At 40.0% G+C, this 21,635-nt stretch overlaps 2 protein-coding genes across 2 annotated transcripts in view; both read right to left on the bottom strand.

Annotated features, from left to right (window-relative positions):
• LOC121929175 (mas-related G-protein coupled receptor member H-like) overlaps positions 1-4,030 on the bottom strand; it is a 7,540-nt gene extending 3,510 nt beyond the window's left edge. The window contains exons 1-2 of the mRNA XM_042464485.1: positions 3,994-4,030; positions 3,462-3,534 (exon numbers count right to left, since the gene is read on the bottom strand). Coding sequence (XP_042320419.1) covers positions 3,462-3,534; positions 3,994-4,030 — 110 coding nt within the window. The remainder of the gene's footprint in view (positions 1-3,461; positions 3,535-3,993) is intronic.
• An 8,873-nt stretch (positions 4,031-12,903) lies between these two features.
• Positions 12,904-17,454, bottom strand: LOC121929174 (proto-oncogene Mas-like). The gene is made up of 3 exons (XM_042464484.1): positions 17,387-17,454; positions 17,034-17,087; positions 12,904-13,945 (listed from the first exon to the last, which is right to left on the bottom strand). The coding sequence occupies exons 1-3, from the start codon at positions 17,452-17,454 to the stop codon at positions 12,904-12,906; spliced, it is 1,164 nt and encodes a 387-aa protein (XP_042320418.1).
• Positions 17,455-21,635: the final 4,181 nt, after the last annotated feature.

Below are 21,635 nucleotides of genomic sequence, written 5' to 3'. Positions count from 1 at the left end.
CATCATCATCATCATCATCATCATCATCATCATCATCATCATCATCATCATTTATTTATAGACAAAAATAAAATCCTCTATCCAAACCACTACACTGTGATGGTATACTATCCCTACAAGAGAACTGAAGGAAATGCAACTATGGACATGCTGATCAGCTGATTCTGGGAGCTGAAGTCCACAAAATAAACTTTTCTAAGTTTTGGAAATGCCACTTTAGTCATTCATTCATTCATTCATTCATTCATTCAATGTTTTACTAGCCTTCCTTCCAAGATAACCTAAATGTGGTCAGATAGAAAGAAATTGAATATACATATTCATGTCTGCACACACACATTGGGAGGGAATAATACAAAATGATACAAAAACCAGCCACAAGATGAACTGAAGCATCTAATATCTTTGGATGAGTAATGCACCCAAGTCCTTCTAGTCAATGGACTTCTAGTTCTTCTGGTTGTAAAGAGCTGCTCTTCATATTTTCACCATTAGCTATTAATTCATATTTCTCCTTTCACCAGAACAGCTTGATGTAACTGAAGCTCTCAACTAGCTTAATAACAGTATACCATATTTGCATACATTGCTCCTATGGGATGTCTTTCTTTACAAAAATAAAAGAAATAAATTGTTAAAATATACTTACCAAATCCTTCCCACATCATACAATAGTCTATGAGGACCATCAAATGAATCATTTTTCATTTTGCTAATATATATAAAAATGAGATTGTAAATATTTAACACGTTAGAAAGAACAATACAGATGCAATATCATTCATTTGCTATACTTTGTACAATTTTCCCATTTCTTTACCATTGTTTTATGATGCTGGAGTGTTCACCAGCCACAGTTTAAACTAATCATCCTCTCTATGTTTGCCTGTATGCTTGCCTGTTATAAGGAACTCTGGTTAGTTTGAATATGGAAATGGATCTTTCCCATCTTCTGCTTTCCTCAACACTGGACTAATTTCCTGTAGTTTGGGAGGACTGTGGCGAGTACAAGAGTATATGTAGTATGGCTGTATGCCTGGTATCATTTTGAGTAAAAAGTTCAGTCTTGTGGCCTCTTGCAGAGTGCAATCCTCAACACTTTTTTCCCCCTGCTAAATATTTATTTGTATTCAATTGTAGGTTTTCCCCCCAGAGCTTGGCCTTTTGTTGGAATTACCATGTAGTGTTGCCTGAGAACAGTTGGTTGATGGGTGGAGAGAAAGTCAAAGGGGAGGCACCTGATCTAATGACATCCAAAGACATGTTCCATGACACCTACTGTCCTAGGAGATTCATCTTAGGAAACTCTTCTCACCCTCCAATTGATATTTCCAAGCATTCTTAATTCTTAATTCTTTCTTCACCAGTTCTGTAACTGTAAGCTCTTACTAAGGAGTTATCCACACTGGCAAAATCAAGTGATTTCACCCCATTTCAGGCTTTAGTTGTTTAGATGATGCATGAGACCAAAACAACATGAAACCAGGAGGAGGCCATACTCTGGAGTGAAAAATGAGAACGTCCACACACAAAAAAGCCCACCTTTTTACGCTGCTCTAATGTTGAAAATACACGTTACCACACCAGTATATAAACACCATGATACAAGTGTAGGAATGCAGGAAAGCCTAAGTGGCATATGGAAATGGTCTGGAGCATGTGCCTTCATGAGTTGCCACTCCTGGTGCCATTGCTTGGCAACCCCCCCATGTGTTGAGCATACAGGTGCATGAGCGGCCAGCTGTACTATCAACCCATCATGCCATTGAACAGTCACACACCCCATGAGGCAAAATTGCAACAAATACAGCAGATCGACAGTAATGCAATAGAAGTAATGAACACATATACAGACTAGACAGTCCATAAGGGGGCTATGAGGTGAAGGGGCCATGTATGGTGGACTCTATGACTGTACTTCGTCAATGAGTCACTGGGTGTATCAATGTACTGTACAGGTGGTGTATCGCTTGTAAAACTGTGTGTCCAGTCACACAGGGCATCCAATGGGATGACTGCATGGGATGTGGGAGGTAATTGGCAGTCACAGGTGTTGTGTTTATGTGCATGCATAAAATAAATAAATCTAGCAGTACAGGTTGACATTGCATGGTGCAAATGTCTGTGGGTGTTTGGCCCATCTATGGAGCAGGCTCTGTGGAAGTATAGGAAAACCAGGAGTGACCTGATTTTTCCTCTCTGTCCGCTTAGCCCCTTAATTTACAAGAGTATGCAGTTTATTTAGCTTCTGTATGGGAGGAGGGAAGTGTGCCCCACAGATTGCATTCTGGCCCAAACAGGACTTTCATGGCCCTAAACCATTCTTCCCATTTTTAGTTTTTATTTTAAATAAATCAGTGTGATTTCCAGGCAGTATTCCACCTGAAAACCATTCCAAACCATCCACAAACGCAAAGACATGCACCAGTTTTGCTTCTTCCACAGCCCAACTTCACCAAAAGATTTTCTTTGGCTGTAGTTCAATTGAAAATACACTTTACAACTGCTTTGACCTGGCAGTGGCAGCCCCAATTAATCCTCTATCAGCTCACCTTTTCAGCTTCTGTTATAATGTCCCAGTTTTTCTCTCTTCCTCATCCTCCTACCCCTCACACCTTTTCTCTTAGGCCCTCTCCAGACAGGCCATTTTGTATGTACTCCATATGTACTAGGGTTGCCTGGGAGTGTCTCTCTTCGACGCCCACAACCTTAGTACATCCGAAGTCACGGTGCCCAGGTGACATCACAAGTGCGCCAATGGCGCACTATGGTGTCACTGGTGCACTGCAAAAAGAAGCCGCTTTTTGCAGCTTCTTTTTCTTGCCGCCATTAAGCCATGCGATATATCCGCTGCGGCTTGCCGGTGGCACAAACGGCACTGCCGCCAGACCGTCCTTTAAGGACGATCTGTAGCACGCTTTAGTCCTCATCTTACTTCAATTGCTGCAAAGTTATTCAGAGTGCAAATGTAGTTTGCACTCATTTAACTCAGCTGGGGGAGAGAAGAGACGAGGCAGAATCTTTATGTTAATTGGCCACATGTTTCCAGTTTTCATCTGTGAAATGATGGAGGCTTTTTAATAATTAATAATAATAATTTGTTTTATTTATATACCGCTATTCCAAAGATCATAGCGGTGAACAGCAAGTAAGCTAATTAGCAAGTAAGCTAATTTGCCCCCAACAGTCTGGGTACTCATTTTAGCGACCTCGGAAGGATGCAAGCCTGAGTCGAGCTTGGGCCCTTTTGCTGGTCTTGAACTCGCAACCTTGTGGTTTTGAGTGAATGGCTGCAGTACAGGCATTTAAACACTGTGCCACCAGGGCTCCATGGTGACTGGAAGTCAGTCAAGAGCAGTAGTGCAGAGGTGGTGAGGGATTCCTAATTTCAGAAAGGTATGAAATGATCAGATAGTTTGCTTCCATCTCCAATGAAAATTTTAATGACATCACTTACTTACCTCATGTTAAAGTTGAATGAATTGTTGCCATAATCTGACATATTGCTTTCCAATTCAAGAAGTCCTGTAACATCTACATAAAACAGTTTTAGGTGGCAAAAGTTAGTAACAGCTTTTTAAAACAGTCTTATCCATTTGGAGATGTAATGTTTCTGTGACTTAAAAAGAGACTCACATGAAGATACTGTATATGCTCATGTATATGGCTAAACATTTTAGTCAATACATTGATCCAAACAGCTGGGCCAACCTATCCATGATTCCATGTATATACTGTTCTTTAATTCTTATCAAAGAAGAAGAAGAAGAAGAGAAAGAAAGAAAAGGGCTCATCTCCTTCTCTGAGTAGAGTGAAGAAAGGGGGCAGCATACTCTGTCTTGGGAAAAACTAAAAGAAGCACTGGTCCCTTCTATTTTCTGGGCTGGAGCACTGCTTCTTGCCTTTTTGAATTTCTGGGTGGGAAAATGGTGGTGGCAGTAGTTATCAGAAGCAGCATAGAAGCAAATCAGATAGGCCATGCAATGTACATACCATTGATACCTGTGAAGTTTTGAGTGTCCTCAGCCATTATGCATTCAGTCCGCTTTGCTGCTGTGATAGTATGTATAGAACTTGTGTAGTGGATTTGGAGCAGGATGCTCTGGGCTGCATCCAGATTTTGTTGCTAGTGTAGAAGTTCCTAAAGTCTAGGTTAACTATTGGTTTCCTCACCTTCCTGCTTGATAGCCAGTGCACACTGTATGGAAAGCAGTGATTAAATGTATTAGGGGATTATTACATTCATGTCCAGAACCATGGCAAGTTTCTAAGTAGGGAGGGTTCTAACCCTGAGAATAACTTATCCAGCTCAGCTCAGCATTATCTCAATGTTAGAATTTATTCATACAGTCATTTGGCATCTCTCTCTCTCTCTCTCTCTGTGTGTGTGTGTGTGTGTGTGTGAGAGAGAGAGAGAGAGAGAGATGGAGGTCACAGGTGCAAAGGAGCACAAGGGAAGCAATGCCTTATTAGCCACAGCCATTTATAAAGCAATGATGAGCTCTGACAGACACACATAAATCTATATTCCTCCTCAGATTTCTCAGGCCAGCTTGGCTAATGACATCCACATACCCCCTCCTCTCTAACATCTCACAGGTGAAAATTGGCCACCCTTCTGTTGAATATCTATGTTATGCAACCAACTGTGCATTGCCAAAGCATCTGCTTGTTATCTCATTGTGTCATAGGAATTCCACATCAACTGACTGAATAAGTTTAATTATTCTGTTTTTGTAATCTCTGTGAAGAAAGTGGTACATTGAAGACAGCGGTGAATCATCCAAAAATATGTGATTGCATGGCTGGAATTCTGCTGGTTAGACTTGTTCAATCAGTTGATGAACGGTGTGCCAACACATATGTAAATTCAATTGATTCACTAGCTCTTTCCTAATTGGAACTAATAATAAGATTTAGATCCTGTAAAATGGTAAAGCTCCACTTATGTGACCATGAATTGATTATGTCCATTGTGCAAGTCAAAATTAGTAAAATAAATGTTAGTAACCTAACCAAAGAAAAAGGAGAGGAACAATTACTTCCTAAAATCATGAACAAACAAATAGATACATATAAAGATAAGCAATATAATGACATTTAAACATAGTCCATTACTATTTTGGGTAAGAGTTTGACTAAGCAGTTTGGCCAAAGAATTTACATAGAATATCCTGGAACTGAGCTTTGGAAATCCTTTGCACTTAATGAGAAAGATTGTCTTTGATGAGGAATAATTTTAAAGGGAAGGGCAAGTGCCCCCCAATGAAGAGAAGAAGTCAGCATCAGTAAAAGGTATCAGATATGGAATATCCTACCTTTGTCCAATTACATCAATTTGTTCACAAGTAGGACTAGAGAAGACAGAGATGTTCTCCTTCCTGAATGCCAGGAATCCAGTCACATTCTCTTTAGTGCAAGGATGAATAAAAGAAGCTTGGCAGAGAATATCAGATGGATGTTTTATATTTGTTCAGCAAGGGAGAGGCATAAACATTACATAATGACAGTGTTTCAGAGAAATCCATTAGTTTGACCCACAGTAACCACAGGCATCCTGCTGGTTCTGCTGGATATTTCAGAAATCCCCTGTGTGAATGAAAAGTGATTTGCATTATTTTTCAAATGCAAAAGAAATGGGCACTTCAGGCCCAGTTGGTTTTTCAAAGCATGGTACCATGTGTTGTGTATTCTGGAAATTGAATTTCTAGTGCTTTCAACTTTGTGTCTTGTAAAATGTTTTGCTACAAATTATTTTCTCATATTGAGTCTGCAGTGGGATACATGGAATACCAAGCTGAGCCGCCATGACAGATACAATGGGAAGAGGTGAGGGCAAATTATGGGTATGAGTGTGCAGTTCTTAGGAACGTTACATGTGGGCAGTATTCACAGATATGCCTTTTAATATGTCACAGTTCTGAAGGCTGTGTGTACCACCTTTGCAACAGTCCATGGCCTTTGATCCATCCAAAAGGAGTCCTGGTGGTACAGTGGTTAAATGCCACAGTGCCATAAGTTCTATCTCAGAGGGCTCCAAGGTCAACTCACCCTTCCATCTTTTCAGAGGTTAGCAAAATGAATACCCAGCTTGTTGCGGGTAATTGGCTTACACATTATAAACTGTGTGTTAGTTCACTGATAAGTGATAGAAAAACGTACTTACTATTGCTATTGCTATTGATCCATGAAAACGGTAGGCTCCCACCTTTCTGTCCATCACAGTAAGATGGGGTAACTGGTTACAAGGAGTACAGCAAACATTAAACATAATTACAAACAATGGAGGTTTTGAAGAAAGGGCACAGGGCCCGTTTGCACCACTAGGGATGTGCCATTCAGTTGTTGCAGTTTGTAAGCATACACATTTTTGATTTCACAGACCCTTTCAATTGTATGAACATTGCATAATTAAAAAAAACCCTGTTCCAATCCATTCTTGATGCTATTTATGAAGCAGCTTTTTATTTAAAAAATAACATTAAGATTTAAAAAAAAAAAAAGAAGACCAAAGGGCAAAACATATTGGTTGCACTATCCGAGTGGAGTGTTGGGAGAGAGCATAGGGCCAGGATTTGAAATTTATGCTATGTATGCACTTAAAAGAGAATTACTATAAGATGGTGCGCAGATGCTATCGCACCCCAAATAAATTGACAAAGATAAGCCAACAGGAAAATGGCAAATATTTGAAGTGTGACAAGAGTGAAGTAATATTATTCCACCTTTGGTGGACGTGCCCATTAGCAGCCCAATTTTGGAAAAGGATACACAACTCCTTTCAAACAATACTTCAAATTCAAATCAAACTTATGCCAGAGTGCTTCTTGCTAAACATCGTAGAAGAGAAAGAAGGGTGAAAACACTTAAAATTTATTTTATATTTAATATGCACAAAAATGGAAAGGGCATAAAATACCAACAGTTGATAACTGGCTTAAAAATGTTTGGATATGATCGAACTGGATAGGCTAACAATCTCATTAAATTGTAGATTGAGTGACTTAATGAATCAATTTTTGATGTAATTAGGTAATAGCCTAAGAAAAGGCCAATACAAAGTCAGGTGACTAGAAGATAAAAGTACTAGAAAATAAAATTTTAATATGAATGTGATAAAATCATCTCTTATGAAATAATATAAAGGTGGGAAAAATGCTTAGCTGGAATACAGTTTAAGGATGATGCATAAATATAGTAAGAATCACAGATGCATGCTGTGCACCATAAAAATATAATTATTAGCAGAAATATACAGATAGAACAGTAATGAAGTAAACTAAGAAAGAACCTGAATTTACAATTGCTTTATTTTGAGCCAAAATGAATGTCTAATCTGTTGTATAGCAAGGGGAGGGGGAGTATTGTATAAAGAAAGATAAACGGGCAACAATGTGATTTACAAATAGGGAAATATGAAATGTATAAAGTATGTAATCTGCTATGTAATATATAAAAGCCAATATTTGTTGTTAATAATAATAATAATAATAATAATAATAATAAAGAGGACCAGTGAACATTAGCAATGTGTCCTAAATGTCCATAAAATGGTATCAAATGCCAGTTTCACTTGTGGTGTTCTGCTCTTCTTTATGTTCATGCTCATCCTTGAATACCCTTTGGGCATTGATGCCACAGCGGGAAGAGGACAGCCACACACCTGTCAATATTGATGGCTGCCATGAGAAAATGGCTAGTGGAATATGTGAGGGGAAAAAAAGCTCCAAAATATTAGGAGAAAATATTGAGAGAGAAAATATTGATTCCCTGATACTGATCCACTAACATCACCAAAGCATTACTGATTGTCAGAAAGATAAGGACCCCAAAGGCAGCTATGGAGAGGCTCAGGATGTAGATGGTGAAAGGATTCCTCTTCATGCGGAAGCCAAGAAGCCAAATGACCATTCCATTTCCCAGAAGTCCCAAAAGGTAGATTATAAGAATGAAGCTGTTGATAACAATTGTGGTTACACTGTCAGAACGTAGATCGTTAGTGCTGTTAATTGGATGCCCATTTGCAGTACACTGCTCCCTCGGGTTACGAAATTAATTCGTTCCGCGGCCGCTTTCGTAACCCGAAAAGCCTTCGTAAGCCGAATTGCCATAGGCGCTAATGGGGAAAAGCCGCGTTTCGTGCGAAAAAGCGCCGAAAAGCACCAAAATTTTTTTTCGTAACCCGAAATAAATTCGTAACCCGGAACAATTATTTCCAATGGGATTTTTTCGTATCCCGGAAATTTCGTAACCTGGGTATTTCGTATCCCGAGGTACCACTGTACTCCCCATTTATGCCTGGGTAAGGTGATAGACTGTTTCTGGAATCTCCAGAACCAATGTCATTATTCAGGTTTGTTAGGGGATGGGAAACAACCTTGCTAATCTCTTCATAACATTTCCTGTGAACAGAAAGAGAAAAAAGTGAATCCATTTTTATTAAGAAATTTTATCCACAGATAACATGATTATGATTTTGATTCCCCCAGCATTCATATAATTTTGCCTCTTTGTCATTTGAGATCACACAAGTGATTCATACATTTGATATATTAAAACAGTACCTAGTATATATTATTAGATTAGTATATTAGTATGTTATTTTGGTGTTTTAGTATATTATAGTTTTATTTATATTTATTCATTATACTGTTGTGTTTTGTTTTGTTCCTGTTTGTGTATCTTTGATGTTCTGCCCTTTGCTTAGAAGGATATTAAAAATAAACATTATTATTTATTATTACCACCTTAATATATTGCATAAATTATACGGAAAATCTGTTTATAGTGCACCTCAGGGTTGTTTGGCTTGTTTTAAAAAAATCAGTTTCATATTCCATCCTGTTGCATGATATTTTAGGACTTCCTCTAGGAAGCTACAAGTCACGGGGCAGAATCATACACGGATTCAGCTAAACTTCACTTACATTTCTGCAATTTGTTTGGACCTTATCACACATGGGGGAGGGGGGGTTGCAGCTCAGATCCGCAGTCACTCCTGTTCTAGCAATGCAAAGTGTGATGTTTTTTCACACCAGATCCAGAGTCACTCCTGTCTAGCAATGTGAATTAAAGTTAAAACATGAAGTTTTACCACACCTGGTTGCCTTTCTGTTGCCCTTCCGAATTGAGGGGGAAGCAAAGTCACTTCGATTTCAAGCAAGTCACATGATGAGGATTCAAGCAAAGGGGAGTGAGTGCACATTGTATTACCACACCAGAACATACTTTGAGGGGTCAACGATTCGAATCGGCACCTTTGCACATGCTCAGTGGGGCTGTGGATGCTGCCCTCCTTCCCTGCCCTCTCCTTAGCTGTCATCCTTCATCCGGATGCAGGAGCAGTCAGGGGATGATGGGTTAGGTGGCAGAGGGGGGCGAGATGGGGATGCAGGAGCTGCAGGGGATGATGGGTTAGGTGGCAGAGGGGCGAGATGGGGATGCAGGAGCAGCAGGGGATGATGGGATAGGTAGCAGAGGGGGTGAGATGGAGATGCAGGAGCAGCAGGGGATGATGGGATTATGATTTATTATTATTATTATTATTATTATTATTATTATTAACTTTTATTTATAAAGCGCTGTAAATTTACACAGCGCTGTACATACAATGTTTTAATTAGGCGATTCCCTGCCCTAAGGCTTACAATCTAAAAAGACATGACACAAAAGGAGAAGGGGAAGGTGGTGGGGAAGGGGATGAGGGCCAGCAGTTCTTCTCTACCTCCAAGGCCTGGACCAAGGCAGGTGGACTGGAGGGAGGGCTTGGCTTCATAATGGATGGTTAATCTTCTTCCAGGGAGGCCTGTTGGAGTTAGCCTGCCTCACTAGTAGGATAATACATATAAAATACATAGCAATACAGGAAATGATTCAATAAAACAGGCAACAAAAGAACATCAAATAGCAAGTGACAGTTATGCAATGCCTGGGAAAGCTTCTCTGAACAGGATGGTCTTCAACTCCATTTTGAAGCTGGTTAAAGAAGTGATGGCTCTTGTTTGTGGGGGAAGAAGGTTCCAGGAGTGAGGGGCAGCGAGTGAAAAGGGGTAAATCCATCATTATCATCTGATTTTTTCCCCATTATCTTTCCATCCACCCCATTATAACAAACGTACTTCATTCAGGAGGGATTAGCTGCTTGTCAGGTAACCTGTATCTCCCTGGTATTCCCTCCTGTTAACCATCACTTGAACTTTCAACTCATGGGCAGTGGTAGTGTCCAGGTGGGAAACATTAATAGTAACACTCTCAAATAGGCAAATTAACATTATTACTCCCCTTAAATATACAATATGTATCATAATTTCTAGATCATATGTCTTTCTCTCTGGCTTTTCTTCGTGAATGAAGAGTCAGGAAGGACTCATCCCGCGCTTTGTACAAGCACATCGATGACTAAAAAGGACGATCCGAGATAAACAAGTCTAGTTGCAGAAAGCACAGGAGAAAGTCTCCTTGGGTGATGTTTCCGGGTTACGGTTCTTTCTGCGTTGTCGTTTCTCTTCGAGACACGTTCACCGTGAGCTTTCAAAAAAAGCTGCAGCATCATGGATAGTGCGTCTCCATGTCTCCCGATGCGAGGCCAGGGCGGACCATTGTTGGTGATCAGTTTGGCCGAGCCTGAAATGTTGTTTCAGGGAGTCCTTGTATCTCTTCTTTGGAGCATCCCTCTTATGCTGACCCGTGGCGAGTTCACTGTAGAAGACTATTTTTGGGAGGCGATGGCCCTCCATCCTAGAAACGTGTCCTGCCCAGCGCAGCTGCGTCCTCAATAGCATGGCCTCAATGCTGGTGATCACTGTTTGCTCAAGGACAGCAACATTTGTCACATAGTCAGTCCAGTGTATATTTAGAATTGTGCATAAACAGTGCTGATGAAAGCATTCGAGGAGTCGTAGGTGTTGGTGATAGGTGACCTATGTTTCAGACCCATAAAGGAGAATAGACAGTACAATGGCTCTATACACACTGATTTTTGTGCTTCACCTCAAGTGTTTGTTTCTCCAGACTCTTTGTGAAGCCTTCTGAATGCACTATATGCCTTTGCTAATCTGTGATCAATCTCGTTATTAATCTTGATGTTTGAGGAGATGCTACTTCTCAGGTAGGTGAACTGCTGAACAGGCTTAAGCACAGATTTGCCTACAGTGATGTGGGAATGGTAGTGTTCTTCCTGTGGTGCAGGCTAGTAGAGAACTTCTGTTTGCTTCAGGTTGACTTCCAGCCCAAAGTGCTCTGCAGCTGTAGCAAAACAGCATCGTCAGCAAAAAGCAGCTCACGGACTAGGTAGTTTAGAGTCTTTAGTGCGAGCCCTCAGACAGCTTAGGTTAAACAGGCTACCATTAGTACGTTAGCGTATATAAATGCCATCTTCCTCTTTGAGATCTGCCATAGCTCTTTGGAGCATCATGCTGAAGAAGACTGTAAATAGAGTTGGAACGAGAACACAACCTTGTTTCACACCATTAGTTATTAGAAGACCTTGCTGGCCTTCATGTAGCAGGATAATCATTTTGAGGAATTTGGGGGGACATCCTAGTCGTTCCAGGATCTGCCACAGACCTTTTCTACTCACAGTGTCGAAGGCTTTAGTGAGGTCGACAAATGTTACATAGAGTCTTTTGTTCTGCTCTCTACATTTCTCTTGCAGTTGTCTAAGGGCAAATACCATATCTGTAGCGCTCCTATTAGCTCTAAAGCCACATTGGCTTTCAGAGAGAAGTTCTTCTGCAATAGCAGGAACTAATCAGTTCAGGAGTATCCTTGCAAGGATTTTTCCAGCGATGGAGAGCAGTGTTATACCTTGATAGTTTGTCATATGTAATGGGAAAATAAACATAAAGCTTTGTAACCTTCCTTTCTATTTATTGGTGTGAACCAAACCACATTACACACACACAGATATATATATACAATCTTCCTGGGGAATATCATCCCATGTAAACTTTACATTATTTAGGCATATGGTTTCATATCTATTCTGGAGGAACATATGCATCACAGACAGTGGCCACTGCCATGACTAATATATTACACTTTAATACATGTGCAGTATTTGGTAGCGTTTCCAATACATTATATTTATTCAGCTTTGCTGTACTTTTATATACGTTGCATTACTTCAAAATAGGGCCAAAAAAGACAGCCCTAAAGGGGCAGCTTGACATCTCCCCTTTGACTGCCAAATTGGTGCCACATCAACCACACACCACCACCCCGATCTGGCTTTTTTCTAGTGCAGAAAGAAGCAGCACTGGAAAAAAAACACCACCTTTTCCAGCAACCACCATGGCTTTTTGGCACTCCTGTGGCATGCAGCATATAAACGCCATGCTGCCAGAGCACTGCAAAGCTCCTGCCATGCGATTGGGTGGTCAGCTTCCTGCCAGCTTGGGGGCATGCATCATCTAAATGACATGCCCCCAAGCTACTGGAAAGCTGCCACAAAAGGGCTGTCTGTTTCACCCCATAGTTACCATTAAAGATAATACACTCTGCTAGATAGGATTGATAACTCTATCTACTTGACTGGTATTTTTATGTTATGAGAACTATAATATTCTCAGCCACCCTGGCATTCTACATACAGCAACTGTCTTCTAGTTTGCCTTCATTGCACTGGGTAATCTGTTGCACTTTCCCTCTTTTTATGCAACTAGGTTGTTACACCTCTCAGCCAATGTAAAGGAACTGAGATGATGCTTCCTCTTAGTGTATCTCCTGTCTTACCTCTTCACCAATCAGAGGTGAATTTCATTGGGGTCTGATTAGCTGTGATCAAGCATGACTAAGCTCTCCTTCTACTAAAGAATAGTACCTGATTTATTTATTTATTTTGGTGCCTTAAAAAAAGAAGAATGTTGAAATAGGTGGCCTCTCTCTTCCACCCATAAAGGGTCATTACACAAGGGTTTCATTGGTTGTGTTCTGTTCTTCCCTACTATCTTGCTCATCCTTGAAAACTCTCTGGAGTGCCACCTTCATGGATGCCCTGGGCTGACCCTTCTTTTGCCTCCGCCCAACTAAGAAATAAATCAGTGGATTGATGCTACTGTTCAGAGAACTACAAGCAAAACCAGTTACCATGAGGGAGGAGAAAAATTTATAATAATAGTAATAATTGAATATATAAATCACATTTAGTGGAAGAGCAAAGAGGAGGAAAAAGAGAAGTGTAAGCAAGATGACGGTAACAAGCTTTCCCTGCTGGCGTTGTTCTGATTTACACGAGACATGAATGACCAGGGTTAGAGTGAAAGTGACCATGATGGGAGTACAAAGGACAACGTTGAGAATAAGTAGATACAACAGTGGAGATCTGCCAGAGCTCTTGATGCTATGGAGAGTGAAGTGAATTCCAGAGAGCAAGAAATAGAAGATCCAGATTAGGGTACAAACAATACTGGATAAATGTGAGGGCCGGTGGCATCGATGCCAAAGTGGGAAGAGGACAGCCAAACATCTGTCAATGCTGATAGCTGCCAGTAGACACTGGCCAGTGGAATATGTGAAAAAAAACAATTCAAAAAATATTGAAAACAACAGAAACTGAACATTGGCTCTGTTATACTGGGCGTCGACAGTCACAGATGATGCAGTGCAAATGAGAAAGATGAGAACCCCAAAGTCAGCTATGGAAAGGTTCAGGATGTAGGTGGTGAAAGGATTCCTCTTCATGCGGAAGCCAAGAAGCCAGATGACCATTCCATTCCCCACAATCCCTAAAAGGCAGATTATAACAATGAAACTGTTGATAAAAATTATTGTTATATTCTCAGAAAGTGGATCATTAGTGTCGTTAATTGGATGCCAAGTCCCAATAGCTCCATTGATGTCTGAGTAAGGAGTTAGACTGTTTCCTGAACCCCCAAAACCATTGTAATGATCCATAATATTTGTGAGGGGATGGGATCCACCATTGCTAATGTCTACATAATGTGGCCTGTGAAAAAAGAGAAAAAAGTGAATCAGTTTCTATTATGGAAGTGTATCCACAAATAAAATATTCCCAGTTATGATTCCCCCTCACATCATCATATTGTTTTGACTGACATTTGTGAACTGATAACTAATTCATACATTTTAGATATTAAAAAAGCACCTTAATATCTTATATAAATTACATTGAAAATCTATTTATATTGCACCTCAGGGTTTGTTTTTGTTTCTTTTGTCTTTAAAAATAAGTTTCATTTTCCCCCTGAGTGGGTGACATTTTCAGGGCTTTCTTCAGGAAGATATGAGCAGATTAGCAATGATGTGGGGGGGGGGATCATAAAAGGGCTCAACTGAAATATCACTTACACTTTTATTTACTTTATTTCTGCAATCTGTTTGCTCTTGGTAAATTAGTGGTATTTGGTCAGTTCTTTGGGTTTTCAGTTTTGAGCCTGCCAAGGTAATCAGAAGTGGGGTTGGACCCTTCCCATGCACTTGTGTGTGCCACTATTTATTTAAAAGTTCAAAATCAAATCAAGTTCACAGTCCTAGACTCTTCAATGAGAGTGGCTTAACTAACACACAGCCAAAAACATAACCACAAATGAAAATACAAACAGGTTTCTTTTTAGCCAGAAATGCTCACAGGAATTGATGTCATACCACTTCTAGTCAAGTTCATGGGGACAGTGAACTTTTCTGTATCTACCACTAGTAGCCTAATATCTTCAGTGGCATGTAATGTTTTTTGTGGGTTTTTTGGGCTATGTGTCCATGTTCCAGAAAAGTTTCTTCCTGGTCCCATAGCCCAAAAAACCCACAAAAAAATATGGATGCCGGCCATGAAAGCCTTCGACTTGGCATGTAATGTGCTTGGTACTGTGTGCAGCACAGAGTGTGATTGGCAAAAATGATATTCCATGACTATGTTCCCTGATCATTTGTGTGGGGAAAAGCCAGTATTTTCTGCAGTGCCAACCACTAGGAAATGCTAGCTCTTATTTCTGGAATGATTGACTGGAGACAAATCTTAGAATTTCTCACTCACCCCGTAAGATGGGTGAAGAACCTTAATGGGGTGCTTCGCTCTAACCCTTGAGCCAAAGGTTCCTTATTCCATTTTTAAAACTATGTGAGGTTGTTAAGGGAGAATCAAAACACACTATGTTGGTACTTCAAAAGCGGAATAAGATTTGACCACAAGCTTCAGATGGATTACCTTGCTTTTCTATGCTCATACCTTTTCCGTACAGGGAGGATGAAGGAGGAATGAGGTGCTCCACCTGTGGCCTTGATATCACCACTTGTGACTGGAAGGGGCAGGAATGTGGGAGGGAGAAGAACCATGCCTTGAGGTCCAGCAGGTTCTCCAGTCCCTCACTGGAGCCTTAGAATCATAGAACCTTAGAATCATAGAGTTGGAAGAGACCGCACGGGCCATCCAGTCCAACCCCCTGCCATGCAAGAAATCCAAATCAAAGCATCCCCAGCAGATGGCAATCTAGCCTCTGCTTCAAGATCTCCAAGGAAGGAGACTCCACCACTCTACGAGGGAGTGTGTTCCACTGTCGAACAGCCCTTACTGTCAGGAAGTTCTTCCTAATGTTGAGGTGGAATCGCTTTTCCTGCAGCTTGCATCCATTGCTCTGGGTCCTGTTCTCTGGAGCAGCAGAAAACAAGCTTGCTCCTCAATATGACATCCTTTCAAATATTTAAACAGGGCTATCATATCACCTCTTAAGCTTCTCTTCTCCAGGCTAAACATCCCCAGCACCCTGAGTCATTCCTCATAGGGCAAGGTTTCCAGACCTTTCACTATTTTAGTCGCCCTCCTCTGGACACGCTCCAGTTTCTCAATGTCCTTTTTGAATTGTGGTGCCCAGAACTGGACACAATATTCCAGGTGGGGCCTGACCAGAGCAGAATACAGTGGCACTATTACTTCTCTTGATCTAGACACTATACTTTTATTGATGCAGCCTAAAATTGCATTGGCCTTTTTAGCTGCCGCATTGCACTGTTGACTCATGTTCAACTTGTGGTCTACTTGGCAATTCTTTTTTCCGACTGTTGCTTAGCTGCTTCCTTCTTGAACAGTTTTTTCCCTCTCTTTCTTGTGTTCCCTACTTCTTATTATACTGTATTCACTGGTAAAATGGGGTAAAAGACTTAATCTTAAGCCAAGACTTAAGATTTCCAAAACTTTGGAAAGGTCCCTGAATTTTCCAGTCAGCATGTCGGCTTTTCCCAAACCTTACTAAAGCTACTGTTTCCAAGTTCTGAGGATTCATTGCTAACCTGTGGGTTACAGAACCTCCTCGAGTCAAAAAATTCATGGTGGGCCTAAAATTTCATTATATATTATGCTGTGGTAATGAATACTAATATTAGCGTGAATTTGAAGAACATATGTTTCATCTTTGGTTTACAAAAATGTAAGAAATGGTAAAATTTTCTTCTGTGTGTACTCACAGTGTAAAAGAAAATTATTTCACAATGAAGCATCTGATAATGAAATATCATAGCACCCTGTCCTTATGCCAAGAGAAAAGTACATCCTTTTTCTTTTACTTCATCACAATCCTCATTAATTTTCCTTCTAATAATAATACTTGATTATCCAATGACTAGTTTTCCTATCTCCACCATCATCTATCTATCTATCTATCTATCTATCTATCTATCTATCTATCTATCTGTATATATAATGAGAATGAATAAACTTTCTAATTCATACACACGCACCCCATCATTTTTCTCACAGTTGTTTTCTCTTCTATACTCCAGAGGTGGATTTATACTCCATAGCATTATTCCCACCTTAAAATACTGCCATGTGAAATGGTTACAACATAGGTATTGATATTGGGTAGTTAGTTCTAGTTAGGCTTACAATCTGCCCTCAGCATATGCACCCTGGCCATATGCAGCTTTAAGCTTATGCAGACAGCAAATGTTGAGGCAGAAAATGAGCGGCGAGGACCATTCATATAAATGGGACTTGAGCATATACAAAATTTGCCTCATGCCCCTCGTATGGCAAGGGCAGACTGTACTTCTGATGAAAGTATTGAATAAATTCACACACTTACCAAATTTTTTCCACATGGAGACGTGGAACAGGATCTGACCGATTTTTCCATTCCCTGTGGAAGGGGAAAAAAAGGAGAATTGTATTGTTCACAGCTAGAAAGGATCAATATGGGATCATTCCAAATCATTTTTTTTATTGGAGCTTGCACAATTTGCTTTTTCTTTTACTTTGGTGGTTTATGCATCACCCCAAGTTTAAACTAACCAAAATTAGTGAAGGCATGGGTGGGCTTATCTTTTAATCTCTTTCTAAGCTTCTGCTCAGGCTTTGAGGAGGAAGTAGTCCAAAAATAACTTTCTCTAGTTCTTGGTTGATTTTACAGTGCATAAAATTGTTTAATCACATACTTACCAAACATCACCCACAAGGTTTGGGTTGCCATAATCAGATGTGTTGTTTTCCATTTCATATATTAACATGGTGCCTAAAAACGACAGCATGAGCAAAGAAAGACAAGTCATTTGCTATGGCCAATATTACTAAGCAGCAAAGATGGCAACTTTTTTTAAAAAAAACACACAGTATTTTAAACTGGCAGATTTAAACAACTTGGGACAAGACCCTACAACCAAGACAATTATAATGATCTTCCCTCATAGTTCTGTGTCTGCTTCCTACACTGGCAGTGGGAGAGGTCCCTCAGAAGGACTTCTGCTATTGTAATTTACAGAAAGGGATGAGAAGGAGGGAATTCAGACTGTAAAACAGTTGATCTCATCTTGGAGGGGGAAAGAAGTGAGGATGCATTTATTTATGGAGTAAATCCTCTTTTCCCTTCCCCTTGGAGCCCAGACCAACCACATTTTCATCACTGGAATTCAACCCAACCCACACAATAAACAATAGCAATGGCAGTCCCTTTACTGCCAGGGATTTGATAGACATGGATTTTATGTTGTTGTGTGCCTCCAAGTTGTTTCTGACTTATGATGACTCTAAGAAAAACCTATCATGGGATTTTCTTGGCAAGTTTCTTCACAGAGGGTTTGCCATTGCCATCCTCTGAGGTTGAGAGTGTGTGACTTGCCCAAGATCACACAGTGGGTTTCCATGGCAACGCTGGGATTCGAAACCTGGTCTCCAGAGTCATAATCCAATGCTCAAACCACTATACTGTGCTGGCTCTCATGGATGAGGAATATCAGGGCAAAAAAGGTGAGTGAGAACTTTTCTGTGCCTCTTCCAAAAAGATACACACATTAATTTAAGCTCCACTTACAAGTGTGCATATCACTAACAGGATGTGGGCTTCATATATACAATACTAATGAAAAATCAGTGTGAAAGTATCATAAGTAATCTATTAACGAGTTTTTTGTTTAGATGATATTAACCTAATGAAAGATGTGGCTAAATTAACAAAACCTAGAACAACCTTTTTCCTTTTTACACCAGCCGAGCTGCCACTTTTCCTCAACTGGGAGATTTCTAGCAGCTTCAGCAGTGAAAGGATGATGAAGGAGGGCTAAAAAATAACAATAGGTTCTTGGTGTTAGGCTGCAGCAGTGTGTCTGCAGTGAACAATGCCATAAAGCTTGAGATGGCAAAGAATGGGATTCTACTCTAATTGATCCTACCTGATGTGTATCTGCCTACAACAGGCAAGGTAAGCACCAGCTGCCTCCAGAATCCCTTACTGAGCATCTATAACCAGAGAAAAAGGCAGGGCACATAAGGCTGTCTCAACAGTTTTCCCCATCATGAGAAAAAACAACAACATAGCTCTATAGATATGTTATAGAACTTAACACAGAGGCTCAACAGTTGCTTTAAATTCCTCCTATTTGTCTTTGAAAAGAGGAAAAGTTGTATATTGTGTGTGGGAGAAATGAAAGATATAAATCTTTGAAATGTAAAAAAATAAATATTGCATGCATCTTTACTATGCCTTAGATCTGTATCCTCTATTAAGTTTAGGGAGTAATACATGGGCCTGGGTTAAACCCAATATGGACTGGAAATCACATCCTAGCTTGTCTTCATTGCAACCTCCTCATAAACTTTATCAAGGTACCTTTCCCCTCACCATGTGATATTTTCTGTTTTTGAATCCAGTCATTTGACACCCCTCCAAAAAAACTACCAACACACAATTTCTGCATCTCACTGTCAATATACTAAGAACAGCTCCTTTGGTTGCTAGACCTTTCCAATTTAGAGATGGATTAAAGGTTTCTCCTCCAAGGACTTTATCATAAGGGGAGTTTGCCAGGAAAAGACAGGATTAAAAAGGCATTTTGCCAGCAAAGTCTTGAGATTTGGCGAAGATTTTTAGACAACATTGCAATTACAGAAGATTTATCCTGGGAATAACCCTTAAATCCCAGCAAACTCCCCATGTGATAAAATCCTAATCCCCATGTGATAAAATCCTAATCAAAATCCACATCACACACACACACACACACATATATATATCCTTTCCTTCTTGGAGATGTTGTCCCCATAGGTGAGCAGTGACTATACACTACTTTGCCTTTGTCTATTTTGATCTAAGATGCCTCTCAAAATAACCAGGCTAAGCTATAGCCATGCAAGAGACAGCATGGTATAGTGGTTTGAGCAGGATGGTCAAGGTTTGAATCCCTACTCAGCCATAGAAACACAATAGGCAAACCACACAAGGCAATCCCAGATCATATAATATAATATAATATAGGAGGTTATATTAAGGATCAACAACACTTGCATGAAGGATGTCAATCTTTTTTTAAAAAAAAATCAAGCAAAGGAGAAAAATATAAATGCACAGATTTGAAGACAGTACTAATGCCATGAGATTTCTCACTGGCAACCCTAGGTTTGTTTCAGCTGTGCTATTCTTAAATTCTGTTGTCATTAAAGTTGTTCTCATCTTCACTAATATTCTGCATCTTCCCCATAATTGGAACTCAAAGGGGTTCACAAACATACAAAAATAGACTGAAGGGCAAAAGATGGAAATGCGCTATACAAAATACAATAGTAAAGATGCATCAAATGAATTATCTGAAATTCTCACACCTGAGTCATCAGGTGACAAATTTCTTGGCTCTAAAAGAGAATTTTAAAGGGGATCAGCACACAAAAATTCATATGTTTTAAGGAACTTCAACAAATTATCAGCACATCCCCAAATATCACTGCCAGCTGCTAAAATATAGTGCTACACAACTGCCTAGTTTTCTTCTACAGTTGCATTGTCCTTGCTTGCCATGTCAAGTCAGAAGCAAAAGACTATATTAGGTCAAGACCAAGCTATTCTTTCAGAGTATCATCCTCTGACAGCCACTAAATTCAGTGTGGGTTCTCTTTCCAGTACTTTTACAAATCATAGAATCCTTGAGTTGGAAGAGACCCCAAGGGCCATCCAGTCCAACCCCCCTGCCATGCAGGAAATCACAATCAAAGCATCCCCGACAGATGGCCATCCAGCCTCTGTTTAAAGACCTCCAAGGAAGGAGACCCTATCACCCTCCAAGGGAGTGCATTCCACTGTCGAACAGCCCTTACTGTCAGGAAGTTCTTCCTAATGTTCAGGTGGAATCTCTTTTCCTGTAGCTTGCATCCATTGTTCCGGGTCCTGTTCTCTAGAGCAGGAGAAAACAAGCTTGCTCCCTCCTCAATATGACATCCTTTCAAATATTTAAACAGGGCTATCATATCACCTCTTAAGCTTCTCTTCTCCAGGCTAAACATCCCCAGAGACAGGCTACACATTAGTTAGTCTTCACCTTCAAGGATCCCATGAAATCAATTCTGACCTGTTTGTGGCCATTTAGTATTTCTTTTGTAGATGAAAATCACGACAAAATCCTAACTGCATCAATGCAAGCTCACTCTATGCTGCTGAATGCTTTAGACATACCTGGTGGCAATGGTGAAAATCTTTGGTGTGCTCTCCCAATCTCTTTTAAAACCCCAAAGACTTCAGAAAAGTTTTCTTTTTTGAACAATTCTGGTTTGCCACATTCATTTATTAGGCAGAAAGTGATGACATTTGCAGATGACAAACAAGGGAACTTGCGTAATGGGTTTTTTTCATCAGAAAGGATGATGAAATAGTTCTTCAGAGGATGCCGTAGATGAATGACTATTTCATGGGTGAGAGAGGCTTCAAGGAACTACTTTTTTTCAACCTACTTCCATCTCTTTCCATGTCTTTCAAACCTTTTCATGATGCTGACCCAGGGATGGGAAGTTTGGACTCTCACAAACTACCTGTGTAAGAATACCAATGTTTATGAAACTCAGTATATTGTAAGGGAAAAGGAGAAGAAGATACTTCTAGTTGTACCTTTAAAATCTGTTGAGGGTATTTATAGATAGGTGGTTTGATTTCAGCCTGTGGTTCTCATATTTGTGGTTGTTACACCTTGGTTTTTGCATGAGAACACATAGAAAGTTTAGATAATTGATCTAGCCGTATACATAAACTTCTGGCAGGCCTACCCAGTCAATTTTAAGTCATAACTTTTTAATTTGTATATGAACTCCTATGAGTGTATTTTAATGGTTTTATATTTATTGTATTTTAACTGTAGGTTTAAGTGTTTTTAATTGTGATTTATATTTTAACATTCTTTACCCTGCCTCAAGCCCTGAGGAGAAGCAGGAAACA

The sequence above is a fragment of the Sceloporus undulatus genome, chromosome 4 (genome assembly GCF_019175285.1).
Source record: "Sceloporus undulatus isolate JIND9_A2432 ecotype Alabama chromosome 4, SceUnd_v1.1, whole genome shotgun sequence".
NCBI lineage: Eukaryota > Metazoa > Chordata > Lepidosauria > Squamata > Phrynosomatidae > Sceloporus > Sceloporus undulatus.
This window is presented reverse-complemented; position numbering and strand designations above follow the sequence as displayed.